The following is a 23,703-nucleotide window of genomic DNA, read 5'->3' on the forward strand; positions in this document are numbered from 1 at the left end:
CCCCGCAAGCGAGCATTTGCTCTGGAGCAAATTTAATCCAGCTGCGTTCACACGTGCACATTTGTTTCGGCGTAGCGTCGCAAACGAGCATTTGCTCTGGAGCAAATTTTTAAACCACCTCCCTGAGGTGGATCAAATTTGGTCCGGTATAAGCTCTTTAGTGGAGCTACGCCGCAGCAAATGTGCACGTGTGAACGCTCGACTGGATTTATTTCGGAGCTGCGTCGGACCAAACGTTGCCGTGTGAACGGGGCTGATGATAGATTTACAGTACAGCGAACCCTTTTGTTTGCGAGGGACAGGACTTGAGTCCTGTCCCAAATCATGAAAAGGCACCAGTGATTAAAAATAGTATCATTTATTTATATAGCCCTTAGTAAGAAAAAGTCTCAAAGGAATTCACAGCCTCGCTGTCCACAAAAAATGACATTGCATCATCTAGACCACTTCTCCAAAGAAATCCTCACAAGAAAACCCTTTTAAGGTGGGGAGAAAAAGGGATCGCAAATGGAGAGGGACCCCATTACAGGATGACCAGATTGCGGTGGGTGTCAATTGGGCAACATTTAAATGATATGCTGTACCGCAGCAGGCGGCACAGTGATGGAGGTACCGCAGCATGGGAGGCAATTTAATGAAATGAAGTAGGTAGACTCACATGGGGCAGTAGTTCTCCTGAGGACCAGTCCCACTCCTTACAGCAACAGTCTCATTTTGCTCATTGCCACGCGGCCACCTTGGAGCAGGAGAGAAGCAGCAGTAAAGCAGACCAGAATTTGATAAATCTAATACAATACATTTCTTGTTTAGAACTGAGAAGTAAAACAGTAAAATGCAAAGTTTATCAACAAATAACAGGACACGTTCCCCCAAAAAGTGTATTTGCTCATGCCAAACCATTAATATGCAGGGGTTTATTGTACTTGGTCATTTACTTTGCTTTATGGGTGATAACGTATGCTGTCTCTTCTCCAGCTCACTCTTTATGAATGTCACTCTCAAGGAGAAATCCGACTCTTGCAGTCTTATGTGGACGCTGATGTATCCTTGCTGGTCTCATCCTCACCACCATTGCAAGTTCATGTTGAGTGGCAGTGTTTGTAGTCCTTTAACAGAGACCGTTTGCCTTGTTGTGCACTTGAAATGAACCAGATAATTTTCTTGACCAAAGTCTTACACAGGCAGACGAAAACTTCTACACGTGTGCCTGGACCTATGACACCAACACCAGTCACCCTCTTTTGGCTGTTGCCGGCTCACGGGGAATCATCCGAATTATCAACCACATCACAATGCAGTGCATCAAGGTTGGCTTTTTTCCCCCCTCTCCCTCTCAAATGCTGTAATGCACTCACATTGCATGTTCTTGGTTAAAACATTTATGTTCTCATACTCAGCATTATGTCGGTCATGGAAATGCGATTAATGAGCTGAAGTTTCATCCGAGGGACCCAAATCTTCTCCTGTCAGTCAGCAAAGGTACCATTTCATCCCTACCACACAAAGTGTTGTACAAATGCAAAATTTAAATTGTGTGTGCCTGCAGATCATGCCCTTCGTCTGTGGAACATACAAACGGACACATTAGTGGCCATATTTGGTGGAGTGGAAGGTCATCGAGATGAAGTCCTAAGTGCTGTACGTTGCATTAAGTCACACTTAGTAGAATTCATAAACTCATGTTTTTTTTTGTTTTTGATTTTTTTTTTTTTTTTGCAATTATCCTACTGCAGGACTTTGACCTCCTGGGTGAAAAAATAATGTCATGTGGGATGGACCACTCCCTTAAACTTTGGCGAATTAACTCAGAGAGAATGCAGAAGGCCATCCGTGGATCCTATGAATACAACGCCTCCAAGACCAACAGGTAACACCAGAAGAAAACAAACAACATATGTTCATTTTTTTTCACCCTGTTGTTCTCTTTTTAGGCCTTTTGTGTCACAGAAAATTCACTTTCCCGACTTCTCTACACGAGACATCCACAGAAATTATGTGGATTGCGTGCGGTGGCTTGGCGACCTCATTCTTTCGAAGGTACAAGCCCTTATCGATGTGAATGAGTCGGGTCTGGCCCGCATCACGCTCACCTGCTTTCACATATACTCTTGTAGTCGTGCGAAAATGCCATTGTGTGCTGGAAACCAGGAAAAATGGAGGACGACATCGATCGCATCAAGCCAAACGAATCAAATGTTACCATTCTTGGACGCTTTGATTACAGCCAGTGTGACATCTGGTACATGCGCTTCTCCATGGATTTCTGGCAGAAGGTGAATCACTGTTGTTTTTCGAATTTGAATGAGGATTCTGTTGTTGTACTTTATAGAAACTTACATTAATGACACCTTTCAAGAGAATTGTGAAGTATTAATCAGTTCTTGCTTCAAATCAGTGGACATCGTGCTGCTCCTTGGCATCGTCGGGACTTGGCACAGACATATAGATGAAAGTGGAGATGATCACAACTCCTTAATAAGGCGCAATAATATTCGTCATTCTTCACAGAGGATAAAGAACGCATGAGTGTTGTTATATTCTGTCTACACGTGTTGCTTCACAGGTTGTGTTTAAAAATCTATTTCTCGAAGGGTTAGAACATCTCGACACTGATGCTGTTCATTGGCCTGTCTATGGCATTTTGCATTAATCTGAGCAACTTTACCGAAGCCAAAGTTTTTTTTTGCAACTCCTTAATAAGGCGCAATAATATTCGTCATTCTTCACAGAGGATAAAGAACGCATGAGTGTTGTTATATTCTGTCTACACGTGTTGCTTCACAGGTTGTGTTTAAAAATCTATTTCTCGAAGGGTTAGAACATCTCGACACTGATGCTGTTCATTGGCCTGTCTATGGCATTTTGCATTAATCTGAGCAACTTTACCGAAGCCAAAGTTTTTTTTTGTTTTTTTTTTGTTTTTTGTTTTTTTTTTAATACATGATGCTTCATATCGAATATGACAGTACACTGGGAGTGGCAATAAATAGCTTCAAGAATTACTGAACAGCAGCAAAGGTTAATCAAAGATGGATTCATTTGTCCCTAATTACATTTTTGACACTGATTTAAAACATGTCTTTACTTTTTTGTTGCAAATGAGGTTTTTGACCTATAAAAGATTGCTTGTGCAATATGGTGCTTCTGCCGTAGCGGACACACAAGAAACGGGTTAGTCGATGGTGATGTTCTCATCGATGTCCTTGTGGTTGACAGATGTTGGCCTTAGGAAACCAGGTGGGTAAGCTCTACGTTTGGGACCTGGAAGTGGAGGATCCGCACAAAGCCAAGTGAGTGGATCCAATAAGTGACTCATTTAAATAAAAAAAAAAAAAGCTTTCCTTTGTTTTGAGTATCAAATATTATGGTGTTTCTTCGCCAGGTCCACCACGCTCACCCTCCCCAAATGCACGTCGGCCATCCGTCAAACCAGCTTCAGCCGCGACAGCAGCATTTTGATTGCTGTGTGCGACGACGCCTCCATTTGGCGCTGGGACCGGCAACGCTGAACACTTACCACCCGAGTGGACTGCTCCTTTTTATTATTTACTTTTCTGCAGTATTTTGTTTTTCTTTTTTTATATACTATGAACTCTAAACATTTTCTTACATTCCTCTGTGATGTTTTAAAGCTCCCCATTTTACTCATAACATGGTCAAAACAAGTAGGGTTTGGTGCAGTCCGAGTGTTCAAATGTTTATTTTATCATTTCTCGTTTACTGGATCACCATGATTGAATAATTGGAGGAATCAACCGTTATTCAAGTAAAAGCCTTTTCATTATGTAGTTATCATAATTATTGATAAGAATTATTTTCCTCTGTAGAGTTCTTGGATTTGAGTGTGCTTTATTTGGTCTTGAATAAACCTATTTTTATACACACCTTGGTGAATTTTCTAGAATGGCTTTGACAGAGTCGTGCGAAAATGCCATTGTGTGCTGGAAACCAGGAAAAATGGAGGACGACATCGATCGCATCAAGCCAAACGAATCAAATGTTACCATTCTTGGACGCTTTGATTACAGCCAGTGTGACATCTGGTACATGCGCTTCTCCATGGATTTCTGGCAGAAGGTGAATCACTGTTGTTTTTCGAATTTGAATGAGGATTCTGTTGTTGTACTTTATAGAAACTTACATTAATGACACCTTTCAAGAGAATTGTGAAGTATTAATCAGTTCTTGCTTCAAATCAGTGGACATCGTGCTGCTCCTTGGCATCGTCGGGACTTGGCACAGACATATAGATGAAAGTGGAGATGATCACAACTCCTTAATAAGGCGCAATAATATTCGTCATTCTTCACAGAGGATAAAGAACGCATGAGTGTTGTTATATTCTGTCTACACGTGTTGCTTCACAGGTTGTGTTTAAAAATCTATTTCTCGAAGGGTTAGAACATCTCGACACTGATGCTGTTCATTGGCCTGTCTATGGCATTTTGCATTAATCTGAGCAACTTTACCGAAGCCAAAGTTTTTTTTTGTTTTTTTTTTGTTTTTTGTTTTTTTTTTAATACATGATGCTTCATATCGAATATGACAGTACACTGGGAGTGGCAATAAATAGCTTCAAGAATTACTGAACAGCAGCAAAGGTTAATCAAAGATGGATTCATTTGTCCCTAATTACATTTTTGACACTGATTTAAAACATGTCTTTACTTTTTTGTTGCAAATGAGGTTTTTGACCTATAAAAGATTGCTTGTGCAATATGGTGCTTCTGCCGTAGCGGACACACAAGAAACGGGTTAGTCGATGGTGATGTTCTCATCGATGTCCTTGTGGTTGACAGATGTTGGCCTTAGGAAACCAGGTGGGTAAGCTCTACGTTTGGGACCTGGAAGTGGAGGATCCGCACAAAGCCAAGTGAGTGGATCCAATAAGTGACTCATTTAAATAAAAAAAAAAAAAGCTTTCCTTTGTTTTGAGTATCAAATATTATGGTGTTTCTTCGCCAGGTCCACCACGCTCACCCTCCCCAAATGCACGTCGGCCATCCGTCAAACCAGCTTCAGCCGCGACAGCAGCATTTTGATTGCTGTGTGCGACGACGCCTCCATTTGGCGCTGGGACCGGCAACGCTGAACACTTACCACCCGAGTGGACTGCTCCTTTTTATTATTTACTTTTCTGCAGTATTTTGTTTTTCTTTTTTTATATACTATAAACTCTAAACATTTTCTTACATTCCTCTGTGATGTTTTAAAGCTCCCCATTTTACTCATAACATGGTCAAAACAAGTAGGGTTTGGTGCAGTCCGAGTGTTCAAATGTTTATTTTATCATTTCTCGTTTACTGGATCACCATGATTGAATAATTGGAGGAATCAACCGTTATTCAAGTAAAAGCCTTTTCATTATGTAGTTATCATAATTATTGATAAGAATTATTTTCCTCTGTAGAGTTCTTGGATTTGAGTGTGCTTTATTTGGTCTTGAATAAACCTATTTTTATACACACCTTGGTGAATTTTCTAGAATGGCTTTGACAGTGATGGGAAAGACAAAGTAGTTAATTGCAGCAATTGATATTCTATTTTTTTTTTCAGGTAACCTATCTGTACTTGTTTACGTTGACAACAGCTTTACTTTTGATTCCTCCATTTGAAAACCGCTGTACAATCGACACTAATTGTGTCGAAATAGACTTATTACTCGTTAAAGTGTGCAATTAGCTGTAGGATTACTGCACATATTACTGTAATTTTTATGTTACAACTACCAGTCATAAGTAAAGTACCAATACAATCTGAATAATTCACTATTATGGGAAAAAAGGGTTTAATTTGTATTCTTTAGTACTTGGAAAATGAAAGTGAGATTTATTTATGGGTTAGTGTTATTCTAAAAGTTATTAAAATATGCATAGCTACATATTGGTTGTTAAGTGTGGTAGAGTTACATCAGATGTACATTGGAATATTGTGTGTATATTGTATTTCATTTTATGTATAGATAGATACTCCTATATTTTGAGATATATTATGATAATAAACAGGGGTAGGAATACATGAGTATGTATTTCCTACTCCTTTTTGAACATGTGTAAGCTGGTAAACTATTACCGATTTTGCACAGATTTTTTTTTTTTACCGTTTTGCAGTTTTTTTTTCCTACTTTCACTGTTCTTTGTAATTGATGGTCTAGATTTTGCAATGTTTTCTTTCAATTGATTGTTTTATGCTGTATTGTTGTCTCTATCCTGCAACTGGTTGACAGCTTGTCAGGGTGTACCCCGCTGGCTGCCCGAAAACAGCTGGAATATGATCCAACACGCCCGCGAGCCTTGTGAGGATAAGCACATCCGAAAAATTGATGTTATTTCTATGCATGTTCAAAATAAATTTGGAAAAAAAGAGAGATAAAATTAGCATTACGCATCAGATTAGGAGACGAAAGATATTTTGCGTCCATGTTATTGTGGTGACTTGGCTTTTCCCGCACCGTTTTACGCCATACCTTTCACTCTGTACTTTTTTTTTCTTTCGTCTACCCAGGTAACGGAGTTGGCTGGTGATACCCGTCTTCTCAGAGCAGCGGTAACGCGTTACGCCGGCCAATTTCAAAATAAAAGCTAAATCAACACATGAAGCTCGAGGATTTCTAATTTATACTAATTATGGATATGAAACAATCCTGCTATTTATTCTCTGATTTGTGTTGCCTCTTTTTTGACAGGAACCAATTTTGACAAAGATGACACGAGAGTCCACACGAAGAAGACACCCTTGAGGATTTTGACCGCTGAACCAGATTGTCGCTCTTGTCAACTCCGCCGCAACTCTACGCTTGCTGTCGCCGTCACTATAGCGGACTTTTGCCCTCTCTTATTGACAGATAAAGACACGGCACCGGCGCGCTGTGCCAGAGCAAGTCCGACATGTTCGCCTCCAAGTCGCCCAAAAGTCTGGCCAGGGATGTGTCCGCCGAACAGATGTGCATGGTCGAGTGTGGCTGCGAAAAAGAGCGCACAAATTGCGTGCACAGTTCAGAGCCACAGGTGCAGGTAGGCCTCGTCTACACTTTCTTTGCTGCTCGTTCCCGTCTAAAATGATTTTAAAAGACTTGTTTTAGTGATTTGTTGTCATAATTGTGCACATCTCCGTTCTCTCGGTATTGTACAATAGAATAGAACAGAAAAAGAGTACTTTTTTTTGGTCATTGTATATTGTTTGGGAGGTAACCAAATTTACAAAAATATTACAATAGAACGCTCGCTGTAATGAATGTAAATCCTTCGTCACACTCAGGTTCAGAATTTAAAACATGTTAGAAAACTGTTGGCAGAGTGGTACCACGCAGCAGTAGCATCGCCTCCGAACATTTACAAGATCAACAAACCGATAATATATTGCTACTATAATGACGGAGGGATAACTACACAGCCTGCCTCTCTTGGATAGGGTGGAAGAAGCAATCACGTCTTTACAACGCAAAAAAGAATCAAAGGGAAACTTTTCTGCATCATTATGGAGTTGGAGCTGACAGACACACAAACATTGCCCAAAGTAAACTGTGCATTATTTGCAAAAAAGATTAAAATAATTGTTATGAACAAGCCTATCATCATGATTCGTTTTTTGACGAAAGGGAACATATAGGTCTATTGCCACATGTTGAGCTGGCTTGGACCTTCTTCAAGCAAAACTGGCACTGTGTATCATACTTCCCAAGGTTTATTACGAAACGTAGGGCCTTGACCCATCATTGTGAACTGCATTCTCGAGTGCGATGGCCTTCTTTGTTTACAAAGAGTTTGGAGTTTCTGTGTCTTAAATGAAACAGGAGGACTATTTTTGTCTAAATTAATGCAGTTATCTGTTGTGCTTCATCTGCCACTAGCATCAGATGTCCAATCAGAATCACTGTATGCTTGTCGTCCATGTTTGTCGTCACATATAGTGTAGCAAAGTCCCTTGTTAGTCATACAATTTACATCCCTAACGACATGTTTTACTGTAGACCAGAGGTGTCTAAACCCAGTCCTAGAAATCCGCTGCCCTGCGTGTTTTATATGTGTTTCTACTTCCCCCCAATTTTGCTGCTGTAGACTGCAAATTTCCCCAGTGTGGGACAAATAAAGGCTATCTTATCTTATCTTACTCCAATACATCTGATTCAAATGATCAGGATCATTAGCAGGCTTCTTCAGAGCTTGCTGATGAACTGATCATTTGAATCAGGCGTGTTGGAGAAGGGAGACCTACTCCATCACCCTGGTCCTTCAAGGACCGTAGTTGGGACATAGCCGCTGTAGACCATTGTTGTTTTGTAGGTGTAGTGAAATATTAGGGCTGAACGATAAAATGCTTTTGCAATATAATCATGATTTGATCACCGTAAAGGCTGTGATTCAACTGGTCATGAAGAGTGTAGCGAAGGGGGAAGGGTGGGGAGGGGTTGTTCAAAGCAGGCACAGACACAGACATTTACCAGCAACACAAAACACAGACAAATAGCCAAAAACAAAACAAAGCAAAACAAACAAACCAAAAAAAAGTATAACACAGCCAGCTTCCAATTGCGGCCGGGACAAAGAGCCATAAAGGAGCAGGTATGTAAAATGTCGAGCAAGGAACTTGGCATGTGTGGTGAGTGTATTGACTTGTTTACAGCTGTTAAACTATGAACCAAGATAGCATTTAGCCGCCAAAGCAATAACATAACCACAGGCTGCAATGATATTGTCCCATATTGTCTTTATTTCATCACAATGTGTGTGTGTGTGTGTGTGTGTGTGTGTGTGTGTGTGTGTGTGTGTGTGTGTGTGTGTGTGTGTGTGTGTGTGTTTGTCTTTTTTTTTTTTTTGCCTAACTTTATTTGGCCGGGGGTCTGTGGGTGCACAGCTGCTGCTCTGATGTAAGTAGGGCTTGGAATAATTTGAAGTTTTTATATTGTAGTGACATTTCAAAAACCAAACAGAGTTCTGTGAGAGCTCGAACAGACTGACCATCGCGTTCTTGGTCACGTATCCACTAAAGCCTCTCTCCCCCCGATTGTTCAATTCAGAAGGGCAGCCAGCTCTAGGCTGGTTCGGAACTCCATCCATTCTTGGATGATGGAGGCCATTCCACTCATTGGAGCCTTCAAAGCAGCAAGAAGTGGTTTGTGCCCTTCCCCAGATTTGTGCTTCAAGACAATTTTGGATATAATGTTTTCAATAAGAGATAAAAGACTAATGTAAAAAGTGTGTGTGAGCACTGATTGCTCATGCACTTCATTGTTACAGCAAAGACACCAAATATATTGTCTATTGTATATATACGCTGCTGGATCTGAATTTGCTTTGTTTGCTCCAGTCCGATATGTACTTTGGACAGGAAAAGAGTCCTTTTGAACACCAGTGTTTGTCAGTCAACTGTACTGTACTTCAAAGCAAAGGGGACACAAGGGTAGGGGGATAGAATCTGAACCTCCATATATGGATTTAGTGCAAATGTGCATAGAGCTTATTTTTGTGAGCAAAGGCATCTTTCATTCATGGACTTGTGTGTAATGAAGCCCAACTGAATGCCAGAAAAATCAATATGTGATGTTAGCATTTTCTGACATGTGTTTGCTCACACTGTCCGACTACAGAGCTGACTTTGAGGTCTTTTGAGTTGCCACTGGCTGACTTTAAGCAGAGTCACATTAGAAATCATGTGAATCGCCGGTCATGTGGCTTTATGGGTCCCTTCTGGATTAAGTGGAGGCCCTCTGTTAGCACACACACTTTATTGGGGGGTGGGAGGGTTAAAGTACTGATTCAAACCAAAACAGTGATGTCATTACTTGAACCCAATTACAGCATACAGGGTAAAGGAGCCCAAAATTGTACTCAATGGTACTGTTACTCTGTGATTGGCTGGCAACCAGTTCAGGGTGCACCCCGCCTACGGCCCGAAGACGGCTGGGATAGGCTCCACCACGCCTGCGACCCTCATTAGGATTAAGCGGTTCAGACAATGGATGGATGGATGGATAGGTGTTACAATAGTATGGCTCAAGTAAAAGTAAAAATGTGTCTTCAAAATGATTCAAGGAAGAGTAAATAGTAAATATTCAAAGATAAAACTATTCAACCCCACCGCATGTGTTCTTTTTTTTTTTTTTTTGCAAAATTTACTACTTAAACCATTCCCGGTTAGGTAAACATATTGAAAGACAGAAAAAAAGTGTTGAAATAAAAAATTAAAATAAATACAATATAATAAATAAATAAAAACAAAAGCTAAATACTTCCAGATACATCACTTTTTAATTGTCACATTATTATTATAATTATTATTTTAAATGCCATGAGCTCTCACCTGACCGAGGTGAAGGTATTTGCTTGTCTCAATGATCCAAGGACCTAAGTTGTCTAGGGCTTTATGATCCTGGCAGGGTCACTCATGGCAAACATACAACAATAAGAATTTTTTTTTCAAAATATCTGAGCCTTCTCTGCCACGCATGCAAGCAGTCCTGGAAGAATTGCATGAAGTCTCTTCTCACAATACAATACAATACAATACATCCTCATTTATATAGCGCTTTCACAACAGCTGCAGCTGTAACAAAGCTGCAACAAACTCACTGACTGAATGAAGCAAACGCCGCACAACCGCACTCTTGTACACATGCTCGTTGATCATTTGGCCCACATTAAATGGGAAGACTCGTTGTTTGTAGACTGAGTTCACTTCTCTTGGACTATCGTGCAGAAGGGTTGGATGAATAAATGATGCATGTTTGTCATCTTTGCAGCGAGGCCTTGACAATTTGGCCTACGAGTATGGAAGCCAAAGCGAACTCTGCCCTCCACTTCAAACCTCCACAGAAACCTTTAAACTCCTGGGTCTGGCCCCGGAGCACCCGCTCCATACCGTCGTCGAGAGCAGGATCTCCAGGCTGAGTGGAGTACTGGCCGTCACCAAAGCTTCCCCAAGCCAGCTGACCAAGGTGGACTACTCGAGCTCTCTGATCACAGCCGCCGAGATCGCTCAGGAACTGCTTAGGATGGGCTTCCATGTGGAGTCAGGGGTGTGGATCGGCGTGGATGGCATGCATTGCCAGTCCTGTGTGCAGTCCATCGAGCGGCGTGTCGGCACCCTGCGGGGGGTTTCACACGTTCGGGTTTCGCTCGAAGAGGGCGCAGCACTGGTTGTGTTTCAACCGCATCACATCACGCGGCAGGAGCTGAGAGACAAGATTGAGGAGATGGGGTTTGGAGCTACTTTACTGGCTGATGATCCATCTGCAGCTATTAGCCACTGGCAGGGGGATGAAACCCAAAATGTGACCGTCTGGATAGGAGGAATGACCTGCAACTCGTGTGTGCAGTCCATAGATGGGAAGATCTCTCAGGTGGTGGGGGTCCATTCCATAGAAGTGTCACTAAAAGATAAAAAGGGAAAAATTACCTTTGACCCGGGCCTCACAGGACCGGAGCAGCTTAGGCTAGCTATTGAAGAAATGGGCTTTGGCGCATCACTCCAAGGTAGGTACAGTGCACACGAACAATGTTAGACTTTAACTCAGGAATGTCAAACATAACACACGGGCCCAAACTGGCCTTCAGGAGGAATTTGAAAGCACAAAAAATACTGGAGGGACCCTGCAGTTGATAAACCGAAGCAAATTGCATGTATCGGATTCGGAGGTTCTATTTATTCATTTTTTGGGAGTTCCTTAAATTAAGATTTTCCTCATGTACTTGTATTGCCTTGCATCTGAACGAAGGGGAAAACACCATCTTATTTTTATATATACTAATTATGCTCCAAGTCGACTGGTCCAGCCCACTTGACATAAAATTAGAATGTGGTCCCTGAATTACAATGAGTTTAACAGCTCTGCATTAATCTGGTATAAAACGTGTCCCAATTTAAAGCTCCGCCATGAGGATACATCCATGCTATCCAGTTTATTGAGGAGCTGCCTATGACAACTGCCTCAACCCATGAATCATATGTTCCCAACCTTCCTTATACACTTGGAATGGAATGAAAATTTATTGTCAAAGCAATCAAGAGTCCAAAATAACAGCTGATTGGTGCCAACCAGAGATGGGAAATCCAGAGAGTAAAAACCCTGCTACAATTTTGCTTTGGCCACACGTGCTTCTACTCATCTGGCACAACGACACCTTAGGCTAATACCAAACTGTGCCAGGATTTTTACTTTCTGGACCTGAATTTCCCATCACCGGTGCCTACAGTACATATTAGTGGTACTACGCAGCGTTGACACTAAAGTAGTGACGCCCCTGATAATCAAACATGATGTAGCCATAGTAAAACCCAACGCACAGTGTTTTAGTGTGATACTATATTTTGAATAGACAGGGCAAGACAGAATGCATTGAATGTCAGGGCCAGTCACCTTGCGTTAGCCTTGCACCGGCTACCATAGAAACCAAGCAGCCATGCACCCTCTCCACTGCAACATGAAGAGCTTTCTTTGAGGATTAACGTCATTAGCAGCTTGCCAAATAGGGAAATTGACTATAGTGAGGCCAAGCACAGCTTTGTGTATTGCCACAGACATGAAGTTGAATCTAACATTCATAAGTAAGATAAAAGATGAATGACGGTGAACTTGTAAATGTGAAAATAAAGAACTACATTAAGCTTTTATTCATGGCCGTCTTTCTGCTTATCAGAACCAGTCCAGACTCGAGAAGTGACCGTTGGCCGTGAACTCTCTGACCTGTTGGACTGGCCTTGTGAAACAGAATTTAGCAACGGCACTGGATGCCAATCCACGTCTGCAAAGCAGCGGACCGGCACAAAAGAGAAAAAGTGCTTCATCAGCGTGAAGGGAATGACCTGCGCCTCGTGTGTGGCCAACATTGAGAGGAACCTGCTTAAACATCAGGGTGGGTTGTGCACTGGCCGGCAAATAGAAACAAAAATAGAAAATTTTTCGGCCTACCAAGCCTCAAGGAAATTTTGCCTTGGAAAACACGATTACATCAACGCACACATTTATGACCACACTAGTGACATGACAGCTTTTTATTTATATTACTTTATTCACTTTCGTCCAAAGTGAATGAATAGAGCAGATTTGGGAGTGCAATGTGGTTTTGTGGAATAAATGCACATGTTTGATCTTGACATGGTTTTCATATTGATTGCACTACTCCGGAAATGACAATGTCTACAGATAATGGAGAGAATGGATATGCAATGTTTTGGAAAGGAGTGGGCGTGAGGTAGTGGGGCTCTGTAATAGAGCGTGGTGGTGACAAGGGAGGCAAATGTCACCTTGATTTTTTTCAAATAATAGTCGTGTGATATTGAAGGCAGAGTTCTGTTAGATGGAAAAATAAAAATGCTGACCGCACAGGAAATGCACGAAAAGGTCAGAGACCAAAGATTAAAAAGTCTTTCTTGAGCCCTGTAGAACCTCTTTACAATGTATGACTGTCATTTAAAAAGTGATTGGTTGTTAGACAGCAGTCACTAAATACAATTCAAAATGTGGCGTCGGTTAGACGCTTGCGTCCTCTCTTCTTCGGGTACTTCCGGAGTTGTGATGTCACAGAAGCCAAACAATTAAGTGGCTCATGTTATTTCATGTTGTTATTTGTTGTTATTTTCATTTTCAACAGCTAACCATCTGGTGGCACTGTATTTTATAACATGCTAGTTGGTCCTATTACTGTAATGGACGATTGTTCAAACCTCACGTTTTATACTTTCACTAGCACAAGTACTAAGTCTGACGTTTGACCTCCAGGAATCATCTCTGTTTTGGTGTCACTGATGGCTGCAAAAGCGGAGGTGAAATATGACCCTGATGTGATAGATGCTCCTGCTGTGGCTCATCTTATAGAGGACTTGGGTTTTGGCGCCAAGACTATCGAGGACAACACAGTCACTCACGGGAAACTCGATCTCTGTGTGAGTTGATTTAAAACACCAACAACTAGAAGAATATGTTAAGTAATATCACTGTCATTTGGATCAGAAATACAGTGTACTCTATGCCTAAATGTGATCATTAACATTCATCCACGAAAAATTTAAGAAAAATGCCTTAATCCAAGTAACATCTTCAATTAGAACCAGGATTTGACAACAAATAGTTTAGGAAAAAAACAAAGAAAAACTTTCGGGGAAAAAAACTTTTGAAAAAAGTGTCCTCAAAGTTGCTTGAAAAGATATTTTGGGGGGGGATGGTGCAGGGGTGAATACTTTTTAGTTGAAAGAATCTTTTGGAAAAAAAAAAACAAAAGCTTTTGAAAAGATCAACTTCAAAATCATATCCCTGCTGATGTGTCCTACTTAAAGAATAACAATATACATGCATGGCAAGAGGCAACCTCTTGTGGGAATGAAAAAGATTTTTGGGCCCGGTAAAAATGATTTTGATTTCTTTAGTTTTTTTGTTTCTGAAAATGTTTTTTTGTTTACATTAAAACTATTTAATTCAAAAAAATTAACTTTGCGTCACTTCGCCGACAGATAATGGGAATGACTTGTGCGTCCTGTACCCACAATATTGAGTCTAAACTCAGCTCAACCAAAGGGATCATTGGTGCCTCGGTTGCCTTGGCAACCAAAACAGCAAACATCCTGTTTGACCCAGATGTGCTGGGAGCTCGAGATATAATCAACATCATTCAGGTGAACCACGAGGCATTTCGTCTCAGACATTTTGTTGACAATATCTTAAGGTTGGTTTCTCCCTTCAGAACCTTGGCTTTGAGGCCACTCTGAAGAAGGCAGGCTACAAAAGCAACTTTGACCACACAGAAGAGATTCAACAGCAAGTATCGAATTACCTTGCAGCCCCGGTAAATTTATCGCGGGCATTCAAATGCCAAAGTAATATGTGCGTGAATGTTTGCTTCAACAGATGGAAGACCTCTTTCCTGCTTAGCCTCGTGTTCGGCCTGCCTGTCATGGGCCTCATGATCTACATGATGGTGATGGACAGTCAGCACCGGCAGCATGGAGGCGCTATTTCAGAGGAGCAAAACTTGCTGCCTGGCCTCTCCATCCTAAATCTGACCTTCTTCCTCCTGTGTACACCTGTCCAGGTATAATGCTTTCCACAGAGGTCCACAATTCAGTAATTCTCAAACCACCAATGGTATGAAGGCTTCCTCTAGTGCAGGGGTCATCAGCCTTTTTTTTAAACCAAGCGCTACTTCATCTGTAGGCCTACTGACTAATTTGAAGGGCTATCGGTTTGATACACACTTTTGAAATAACTAATTTGCCCAAATTACCTTGATATGTTATGATTCATAAATTGTATTTTGGTGGCCAACACCTTTTTCAAACTAACATCATTTTCTGGGTCTCGTTTCGCACCAGGTCTTGGGAGGCCGATACTTCTACATTCAGGCGTATCGCTCTTTGAAACACGGCACAGCCAACATGGACGTCCTTATTGTGCTGGCCACCTCGATCGCTTACGTCTACTCTTGCGTGGTGCTCGTCGTGGCCATGGCAGAACGAGCCAGTCAGAGCCCAGTCACGTTTTTTGACACGCCACCGATGCTTTTTGTGTTCATTGCACTGGGCCGATGGCTGGAGCATCTTGCCAAGGTACGAAATGGACACACAGACACGTTGTCAACAGACAGTCAAAACACTTTAATTACTTTCAGCCAATTTGCTAGGAATGCAAAGTTCATTTCTAAACAGAATATACAAACCTGTGTTATACGAATACTGTACATCATTATTGCAAACATTGTTTGAATGTTTTTTTAATCACTAAACGTTAAAAAAAGGTGTCTATTTTGTGTTGCTTAATAACTGTTCTCATATCGATGTACAGCTTAATAACACACTTGTTTCTTCAAAATAAGAGCAAAACTTCAGCAGCCTTGGTCAAATTAATGTCACTGCAAGCCACCGATGCCACTGTGGTCACCATGGGACCTGACCACTCCATTCTCAGGTGCAACAATCAATTACTTCAAGTTTGCAACGAACAAAATGAAACTGAGCTTGAATATGTTATTTGGCTTTGCTCTCCCTCAGTGAGGAGCAGGTACCGGTGGAGCTTGTACAACGCGGCGATGTCGTCAAGGTGACTCCAGGAGGGAAGTTCCCTGTAGATGGGAAGGTGATTGAAGGAAGCTCGATGGCAGATGAGTCTTTAATCACGGGTAATTCATTGTTTAATATAAATAAATAAAACGTTTTTTTGTTGTCGTTTTGTTTTTTGTTTTTTACATAATCGGTGTAAAACCGGGAGGCATGTTTACCTCACATTCAAGAGATCTAGGTGTCAATCTCCATTGGATTATCTCTGTGTGGCATTTTGCCTGCGTGGATACCTTCTGTTTCATCCCACTTGCTTAAAAGTGAGGACAAGTGGTATAAAAAATGGATAGATGGACTCAGTAAGATTTTTTTTTGAAGTCACAGGATAAAAATTATACAGGCCTACGATAAGATTGAAACAGCCCCATCAGCCCATCTACTTCCAATTTACTGAGCGTTGATCTTTCCTTCACACTTCCATTAGGTGAGCCGATGCCTGTTAGTAAGAAGGTGGGCAGCCCGGTGATCGCCGGCTCCATCAACGCTCATGGCGCTCTTCTTGTGGAGGCCACCCATGTCGGTGAAGACACAACGCTGTCACAAATTGTCAAACTGGTGGAGGAAGCCCAAACATCCAAGGTTAGTCAATATGCATTTGTGAGTATTTCATATGAGTGTGCGAAGGCAAATTTTCCAAGCCATGAACCAAATTAAAGAACTGAGGAAACCAGTGCAGTTTTTTTTTTTTTTTTTTTTTTCCATTTATTCTTCCAAGACAATTGATCCGTTTTATAGTATTAGTCAGTCTGGCGAGTGACTGATACGGAGAGACAGACAAATACTTTTCTCGCCATAGAGGAAGTAATAGTATTTGTTTACTTGCACAGCATCTAATGGCCTGCAACCAGCACTAACCTAATTCTCTGAGACAGTCTCTGAAATTGTGCACTGATACTGTATATACAGACAGACCTAATGAACACAATTTGCAATGAAACTTCCGTGACTGCCTCGTACTTAAGCCGCCTGAGTAAAATGTGTGGAGCTCCCGATGCCGCTGACTCACTGCCCACTGTTGGGTTCTCGCAGGCTCCCATCCAGCAGTTTGCCGACCGACTCAGCGGATATTTTGTCCCCTTTATCATCCTGGTCTCTCTGCTAACTCTGGTGGCGTGGCTTGCCGTAGGCTTTGTCAATTTTGACATTGTAAGGGAGAACTTCTCGGTAGGTGTGCCTGCCCTCGTATTCATTGTTTTAGTTTTGTCAAGGAGTCAACTCTGTGCTTTCATGTTTGTTTGTTTGTTTATTTATTTATTTATTTTTACACGAGTGTCTGTACTTCAACGTACTCGGTACAGTGTTTGTGTACTTTTGTCACTTCTATTCACGTGCAATCAAAACAGCAGCGTCATGCTATATTCTTTACAGGGTTATAACACCAACATATCCAAGGCAGAAGTCATCATTCGGTTTGCCTTCCAGGCGTCCATCACTGTTCTCGCTATTGCATGCCCCTGCTCCCTGGGGCTGGCGACCCCGACAGCAGTAATGGTGGGCACTGGGGTGGGAGCGCAGAGCGGGATCCTCATCAAAGGAGGCGAGCCCCTGGAGATGGCCCACAAGGCAAAACACATCCTTCCTTAGCTGCACTCAATTCATATGTCACAAAAGGATGAGGATGCCCACCTGCCTCTCACTCTCTCTTCAGACCAATGTGGTGATGTTCGATAAGACCGGCACCATCACTCACGGCGTGCCGCAGGTGACGCGTGTGTTGGTGCTCTGGGAGATGGCCCGCATGCCTCTGAGAAAGATCCTGGCGATAGTGGGAACAGCAGAGGCCAGCAGTGAGCACCCACTTGGCGTTGCAGTTGCCACGCATTGCAAAGAGGTGAGTTTTTGCATTCTGTGTCAGCTTTCTCAAGTCAAGTGAAGTCAATTTTTTTAATACAGGCAACAGTACATCGAACAATGGCAATACCTGTGGTGTTGTCTTTAGCTTGGTGCATCGAGGGACATTCCCCGGCAGTCTAGGCCAAACGGCATCATAACTAAGAGATGAATCAGAACTGACTTGACTCATCCCTGACGATAAACGTAATCAAATGTTAGGTTTAGTCTTGAATCTGTGTCAGAAAGATGCTGCTACAGGAGTGGAGGCTGATAGCCAAAGGCTCCATTTGCCATTCTACTTAAAGATTTGATGGTCATTGTTCTTATACTTAGGAGCTTGGTGCGGATGTGCTTGGTTACTGCCAAGACTTTCAAGCAGTGCCTGGCTGCGGGATCAGCTGCCGCGTCTCCAATGTGGATCACCTGCTTCCACAGCAGAGTGAAGAGCAGTTCTTGTTGCCGGGGGCATCTGCAAATAAAAGCGGTTTCGTTGAGGCAGCCGAGACACCAAATGCGGGTGTGTTGCCTTTCAGGTCCGGTGACCTGACAACAGTTGATTTTTCTCTTGGTGTTGTCGTTTTAATACTTCATAACTTCATGTTTGCTTACTTTGAATATAATCCATTTTCTTACCTTGGATCCAGGTGAGGTTTTATGTTACTCCGTCCTAATCGGGAACAGAGAGTGGATGAAGAGGAATGGCCATCATGTAGGAGCCGACGTGGATGCCGCCATGTCGAGTCATGAGGCAAAGGGGCAAACGTCTATTCTGGTGGCTATAGATGGTGAGCAAAGGAAGAAGACGGTTGTTGTTATGACGGCTTGCTGCACTCTATCATAAGGTGCTCTATGCAGGCGTACTGTGCGCCATGATCGCCATTGCGGACACAGTAAAGGCAGAGTCGGCCTTGGCAGTGCACACGCTCAAAAGCATGGGGATCCAGGTGGTCCTGATAACGGGGGACAACAGACGCACAGCTAAAGCCATAGCTGCACAGGTGACTGTCCTAAGAGGAGTATGAAAAGTAGTGAGCGTTCAACCCCCACATCCTTTCACGTTCACCAGTGTTTGCCGGCCACAGGTAGGGATCAGGAAGGTTTTTGCGGAGGTGCTGCCCTCACACAAGGTGGCCAAAGTGCAAGAGCTCCAGGAACAAGGCTTGCGAGTGACCATGGTGGGGGACGGCGTCAACGATTCGCCCGCCCTTGCACGTGCCGATGTCGGCATCGCCATCGGTACGGGCACTGATGTGGCCATCGAAGCAGCGGATATCGTTCTCATCAGAGTGGGTGGCGTCCAATGTGCGGTATGTTCCCTTGCAATGACGTCGCTTACTCGCATGGGCCGACTGTTTGTTCTACAGAATGACCTCCTGGATGTCGTGGCCAGTATTGAGCTGTCCAAGAGGACCGTGCAGAGGATACGGATAAACTTTTTCTTTGCTGTTATCTACAACCTTGTCGGAATACCGATTGCTGCAGGTGAGCACTTGTAAGCTGCAACATTAACCTCACATTATTCTTGAGTGGTTCCTTGGCTTACGGGTAACAAGAGCTCAGGCTCTTAATACGCTGTTTGGGTTAATGCCAGTGGCTGTTTGTTTTTTTGTGGGGTTTTTTTTCCCCACAAAATCACATCACAGTCCAACAAATGAAAAATCAAATTTGACCAAAAGGGTAAATGGAGTGCACTTAAACAGCGTTTTACAACACTGCACATTCATCCATCCATCTATTTTCCAATCCACTTCCATCCTCACAAGGGTCGCGGGGGGGGGGGGGGGGTCTAGTTCACGTGTAAGGTCAAATCGATTGCATCTAGTTTACTAGTTTGGATTTCTGGATTCACTCGTCGACATGTCACCAGTCATGGGCATCCTCTAGTGAACTAGCTGCAAATCCTCAGGACAACTTGTAAACTAGTGTAAAACATGCAAATGAAGTGGGTGTGATTATGACAAAATCTGAATCCCGATTGGTGTATTTTAACTGCAGATCCAATAGGAATCCTGCAGCCACATTTCTGCCCCACCTCCTCATTATTTTTTGTGCAACTAGCTTACTAGTGAGCAGGTTGGCATCCACTAGTTCTACTAGTGAACATTTTAGACCTCACTAGTTGCACTAGTGCGACATTAAATGTCACACTAGTGCAACTAGTAAATATTTGGGGCATCACCAGTGAACAAGTAACATTTTTGACACTCACTAGTTAGATATCAAGGCGTCAAGGGGCTTTAACTAGTAAACTAGCTGCTGTTTTATCCGCCACTAGTAAACTAGTGAGTATTTCAGCTCGCATTTGTTTACTAGCGCAGGAAATCACGGGTCACAAGTTCACATGTTAGAATAATCCATGATTGACAAGTTAACATGTTGCTGAAAATGAATGGCTAGTTGGAGTTCGTATGCAACTAGTTCGGCAAAGTGTGTCACTTGTGTGGCTGAGTGTCGAACTAGTGCCGAAAGAGATCGAACTAGTGTAACACACCAATGTCTGATATCAGGGATTTGGAATAAATGCTCAAATGGCTTGCCATAGCGGGGTACACCCTGAACTGGTTGCCAGCCAATTGCAGCGCACACAGAACAACCATTTACGGTCACAACCACACCTAAGGGCAATTTAGATTGTTCCATCAACTTGCCATGCATGTTTTTGGAATGTGGGAGGAAACCGGAGTACCCGGAGAAAACCCACGCAGGCCCGGGGAGAACATGCAAACTCGCTGCACATTGACAATTTTGAAGACTGCCAATTTCAAAAGGGTGTCGCGACCTCAAGTCGAGTCGTGACGTTGGGTGCGGGAACAAGAGATATGATGTTTTTACGCCTAAAATTGAACTGCTAAAAGGTCATGTTGTCATGATCATTCCTAATTGAATTTGTTCTGCCAAACACAAAGCCTGCGATATTTCTTATTTTATTACTGTATGTTTAAACAGTATAAATCTGTCAAGTGCTATTATTCTTATTAAAAAAAAAGTTGAATGTGGAAAATTGATTTGAAATGCAAACAATTTCAGTGAAGAATATGATCGTGGAATGAATCAAACTGCTAAGTCAAGGTAGCATTGTACTGTATACAGTATGTGTCCTGGAAGCTTTGATAATTCAGCCCTCTCGTCTGCCCACTGTAGGCATGTTCATGCCTGCCGGCCTGGTGCTCCAACCTTGGATGGGCTCAGCTGCAATGGCCACCTCGTCCCTTTCTGTGGTGCTTTCGTCTTTGCTGCTCAGATTGTGAGTTCTGATCCACTAGTACACTGTCTGTGCGAGTTTTATTTCCTGTGTGGAATTTGCATGCTCTCCCATGCTTGCATGTTTTTCTCCAGGTACTACGGCTTCCTCCCACGATCCAAAAACATATAATTTAGAGTTCTCAATGAAACTAAAATTTGTGTCATTGAAGACTCAAAATTGTCCTTGGCAAGTTTTTGGTTCTGAATGGTTGTTTGTCAATATGGATTGGCCAATAGTCCAGGGTGTAGCGCGTCTTTTGTCCAAACTCAGCTGGGATTGGCTTCAGCTCACCAGCGTCCCCCGTGTGGGTAAATGATACAGAAAATTGATGAATAGATAATCCGGATGGTGCAATCAGCACAAGTACAGTTTTGATTAAATAAACCCCGATCGGGTTTGTGTTTCCAATGTGTAACTCACAGGACTGATTTCAGATTTTGCATCACCCAGCACCTGCCAGCATCATCTTGTGTTAATGACGCTTACTCTCTATCAACCTTGCATCTGATCTTATATCATTAGTCGTGTGTGAAAATTGAGGATTGAGAAAACATTGGGAAAACCTGCTAATGCATCACAGAAAGTGTCAACAGCGTTGTTTTGGGGCACAGGTGAAACATTTTTCATTTTCAACATAATTATGCTGTACTGTAGCACTGAAATATCATTTTGGTTGTGGAACTTCTACAAACTATTTTATCAACAACTACAAAAACAGGAACAATTATCTTATTTACCAATATTGTTAAGGCAGCTGTGGCATAAGCCTTACATGGTGGTGGTCTAATTAACTGATTCAGCACTGTTTGTGTGGATGTAAATTAATCATCAGCATCCATTAAGATGCACGTCTCTTTCCGGCAGATACAAAAAAACATCGGTTGAGGTGTATGAAGTACGAGCAAGAGGCCTGATGCGGAGCATCCGGTCCTCGCAGATCAGCACGTTCCCGAGACTAGAAGGGCAGCGGCGCAGTCCAGCACCTTCCACTGGACCCTGGGAACAGCACAACACCAATGGCACACTTGTTTTATAAGACTTTATATATTTATGTCAATAAATCTTTTCCAAGTAATGTTGTGTGCTGTGATGCATCAAACATAAAGCGATGCACTTATCCAAAATTTTTACTTGTATTTCAATTTTAACTTTTTAGTTTTCCAACCTGAAAAAATAGCTACTGGTAATCACATCCGCAAAGGTTGAATCGAGGTAACCGGACTGCTCTTGTTTGTTGAAGACGTTTCACCTTGATTACAAAAGTCTTCTTTGGTTCTAACAAGCAGTTTTGTCACAAGGTGAATGAACAACCATTTGCTAACCAAAATGGTTTTTCACTAACCACGCCAACAATAGCCCTTTTTTTTGTCTTATTGATTTGGCTTAAAGCTGAAACATTTTCAACAAACAACACCAGTCCAGTTGGATTGATTTTAAGATTTGCGGATTACCGTGACCTGGATGACAGACAATCAACACCACCAGTAGAGCATATCAATTTTGCTCAATTTTAGTGTTTCAAGTGTTTTGCTTGTTAGATTTCTGACTTTTCAGAGAATCCCAGCGCTCAAGATTTGTGCCTGAAATTTCATTCATGTAACTAATACTTTTGAATCTAAACACATCGTTAAACATAGGAAGGCTCTCAGTACCCTGGAGAGTTTTCTTGGCTGTAAGACTCAAGAATCAATCCAAATGGAATCGTCTGTTGCAGCCTTACCCAATCACTCCAACCCCATGATAACAAAAGGGCCTCCAAACAAACAGTCGGGTGACCAACACGCGTCACAAAGACATTCAGTATCGCATCTACAATGTCCTCTGATCGACACTCACACGTTGCCATCGTGTTGATTTTGTTTTCTTACAAGCAGACACATTTGTCAATCCCGCGCTCTGATGTGCCTTCGACTTTGAGGAGCTGACAAGGTCTTTTTAGCATAAAAATATCAAGGCCAAAGACATGGATGAGTCAGGTTGAAATCAAATACCAGTGATTAAAAATTTGCTGCCAAAGAGACATGTAAGGGCATACTGTCCTTTGCTCTTAAAAAGACTTTTCCAGTGCCAGTTTCCCTAGATATTAGACAAGAGGAAGTACTTACGCAACCTCAAGGGATTTAAACCTCTCGTTCTGTCGAGGAAGACTTGATGTGATGCAGGTGCTTTAACTAGTGCCTCATAGATTTGTTGAAATTAGCTCTTTGTTGCTGTGTGCTGGCCAATTTTAAAAAGCTGCATCAGCTTCTGATAAATGACCTTCCCAACCAGTGTGCTGAGCACGTTTGCTACCGATCTGCTTTGGAAGTTGTTTCTTTATTGCTCCCTGTGGAACAAATCTAGTTGATAAATCACAAAGCAAAGTTACAAAACAAACAAACAAAAAAAAAATACCGAATAAGAGTCTGCATTAAACATATAAAAGTTACGCTGTCATTCATTGCCGTTTTATTTCACTGAGCCTCATCCCTCTCTCATCCGAAAGTATAGTTGACATGTTCCATGTTTTAAGTATTTATTAATGGCCTTGCCTTGACCACTACGACGCTAACCAGGGTGCCCTCCAAGCCCCCCAAATTGTG

General features: G+C 42.2%; 2 protein-coding genes across 5 annotated transcripts in view; both read left to right on the forward strand.

Moving 5' to 3' along the window:
• eed (embryonic ectoderm development) overlaps window positions 1-5,467 on the forward strand; it is a 7,802-nt gene extending 2,335 nt beyond the window's left edge. For 2 of the 3 annotated variants that reach the window (XM_019891668.1, XM_019891670.1), the window contains exons 4-12: window positions 976-1,041; window positions 1,182-1,307; window positions 1,398-1,479; window positions 1,547-1,638; window positions 1,734-1,867; window positions 1,932-2,037; window positions 2,115-2,273; window positions 3,217-3,290; window positions 3,383-3,884. In XM_019891668.1, the coding sequence (XP_019747227.1) occupies window positions 976-1,041; window positions 1,182-1,307; window positions 1,398-1,479; window positions 1,547-1,638; window positions 1,734-1,867; window positions 1,932-2,037; window positions 2,115-2,273; window positions 3,217-3,290; window positions 3,383-3,509 (966 nt within the window). In that variant the 3' untranslated portion in view covers window positions 3,510-3,884. Of the gene's footprint in view, window positions 1-975; window positions 1,042-1,181; window positions 1,308-1,397; window positions 1,480-1,546; window positions 1,639-1,733; window positions 1,868-1,931; window positions 2,038-2,114; window positions 2,274-3,216; window positions 3,291-3,382; window positions 3,885-3,918; window positions 4,078-4,799; window positions 4,874-4,965 lie in introns of those variants that run through there. The other variant, XM_019891669.1, reaches the window with a different exon arrangement.
• A 1,089-nt stretch (window positions 5,468-6,556) lies between these two features.
• Window positions 6,557-22,193, forward strand: atp7b (ATPase copper transporting beta). 2 transcript variants are annotated; one of them, XM_019891710.1, is made up of 21 exons: window positions 6,557-7,013; window positions 10,739-11,471; window positions 12,636-12,851; window positions 13,718-13,881; window positions 14,446-14,607; window positions 14,676-14,749; window positions 14,840-15,023; window positions 15,304-15,537; window positions 15,804-15,895; window positions 15,979-16,106; window positions 16,469-16,623; window positions 17,074-17,208; window positions 17,413-17,607; window positions 17,693-17,875; window positions 18,211-18,394; window positions 18,522-18,662; window positions 18,733-18,875; window positions 18,960-19,163; window positions 19,242-19,359; window positions 21,019-21,121; window positions 21,986-22,193. In XM_019891710.1, exons 1-21 carry the CDS (start codon window positions 6,888-6,890, stop codon window positions 22,155-22,157), a joined length of 3,846 nt encoding a protein of 1,281 aa, XP_019747269.1. In that variant the 5' UTR covers window positions 6,557-6,887; the 3' UTR covers window positions 22,158-22,193. The 2 variants fall into 2 exon arrangements, with proteins under 2 accessions (XP_019747269.1, XP_019747267.1); XM_019891708.1 differs by having other exon boundaries at window positions 14,676-15,023.
• The last annotated feature ends 1,510 nt before the right edge of the window (window positions 22,194-23,703 follow it).

The sequence above is a fragment of the Hippocampus comes genome, unplaced genomic scaffold (assembly GCF_001891065.2).
Source record: "Hippocampus comes isolate QL1 unplaced genomic scaffold, H_comes_QL1_v1.1 scaffold174, whole genome shotgun sequence".
Taxonomy (NCBI): domain Eukaryota; kingdom Metazoa; phylum Chordata; class Actinopteri; order Syngnathiformes; family Syngnathidae; genus Hippocampus; species Hippocampus comes.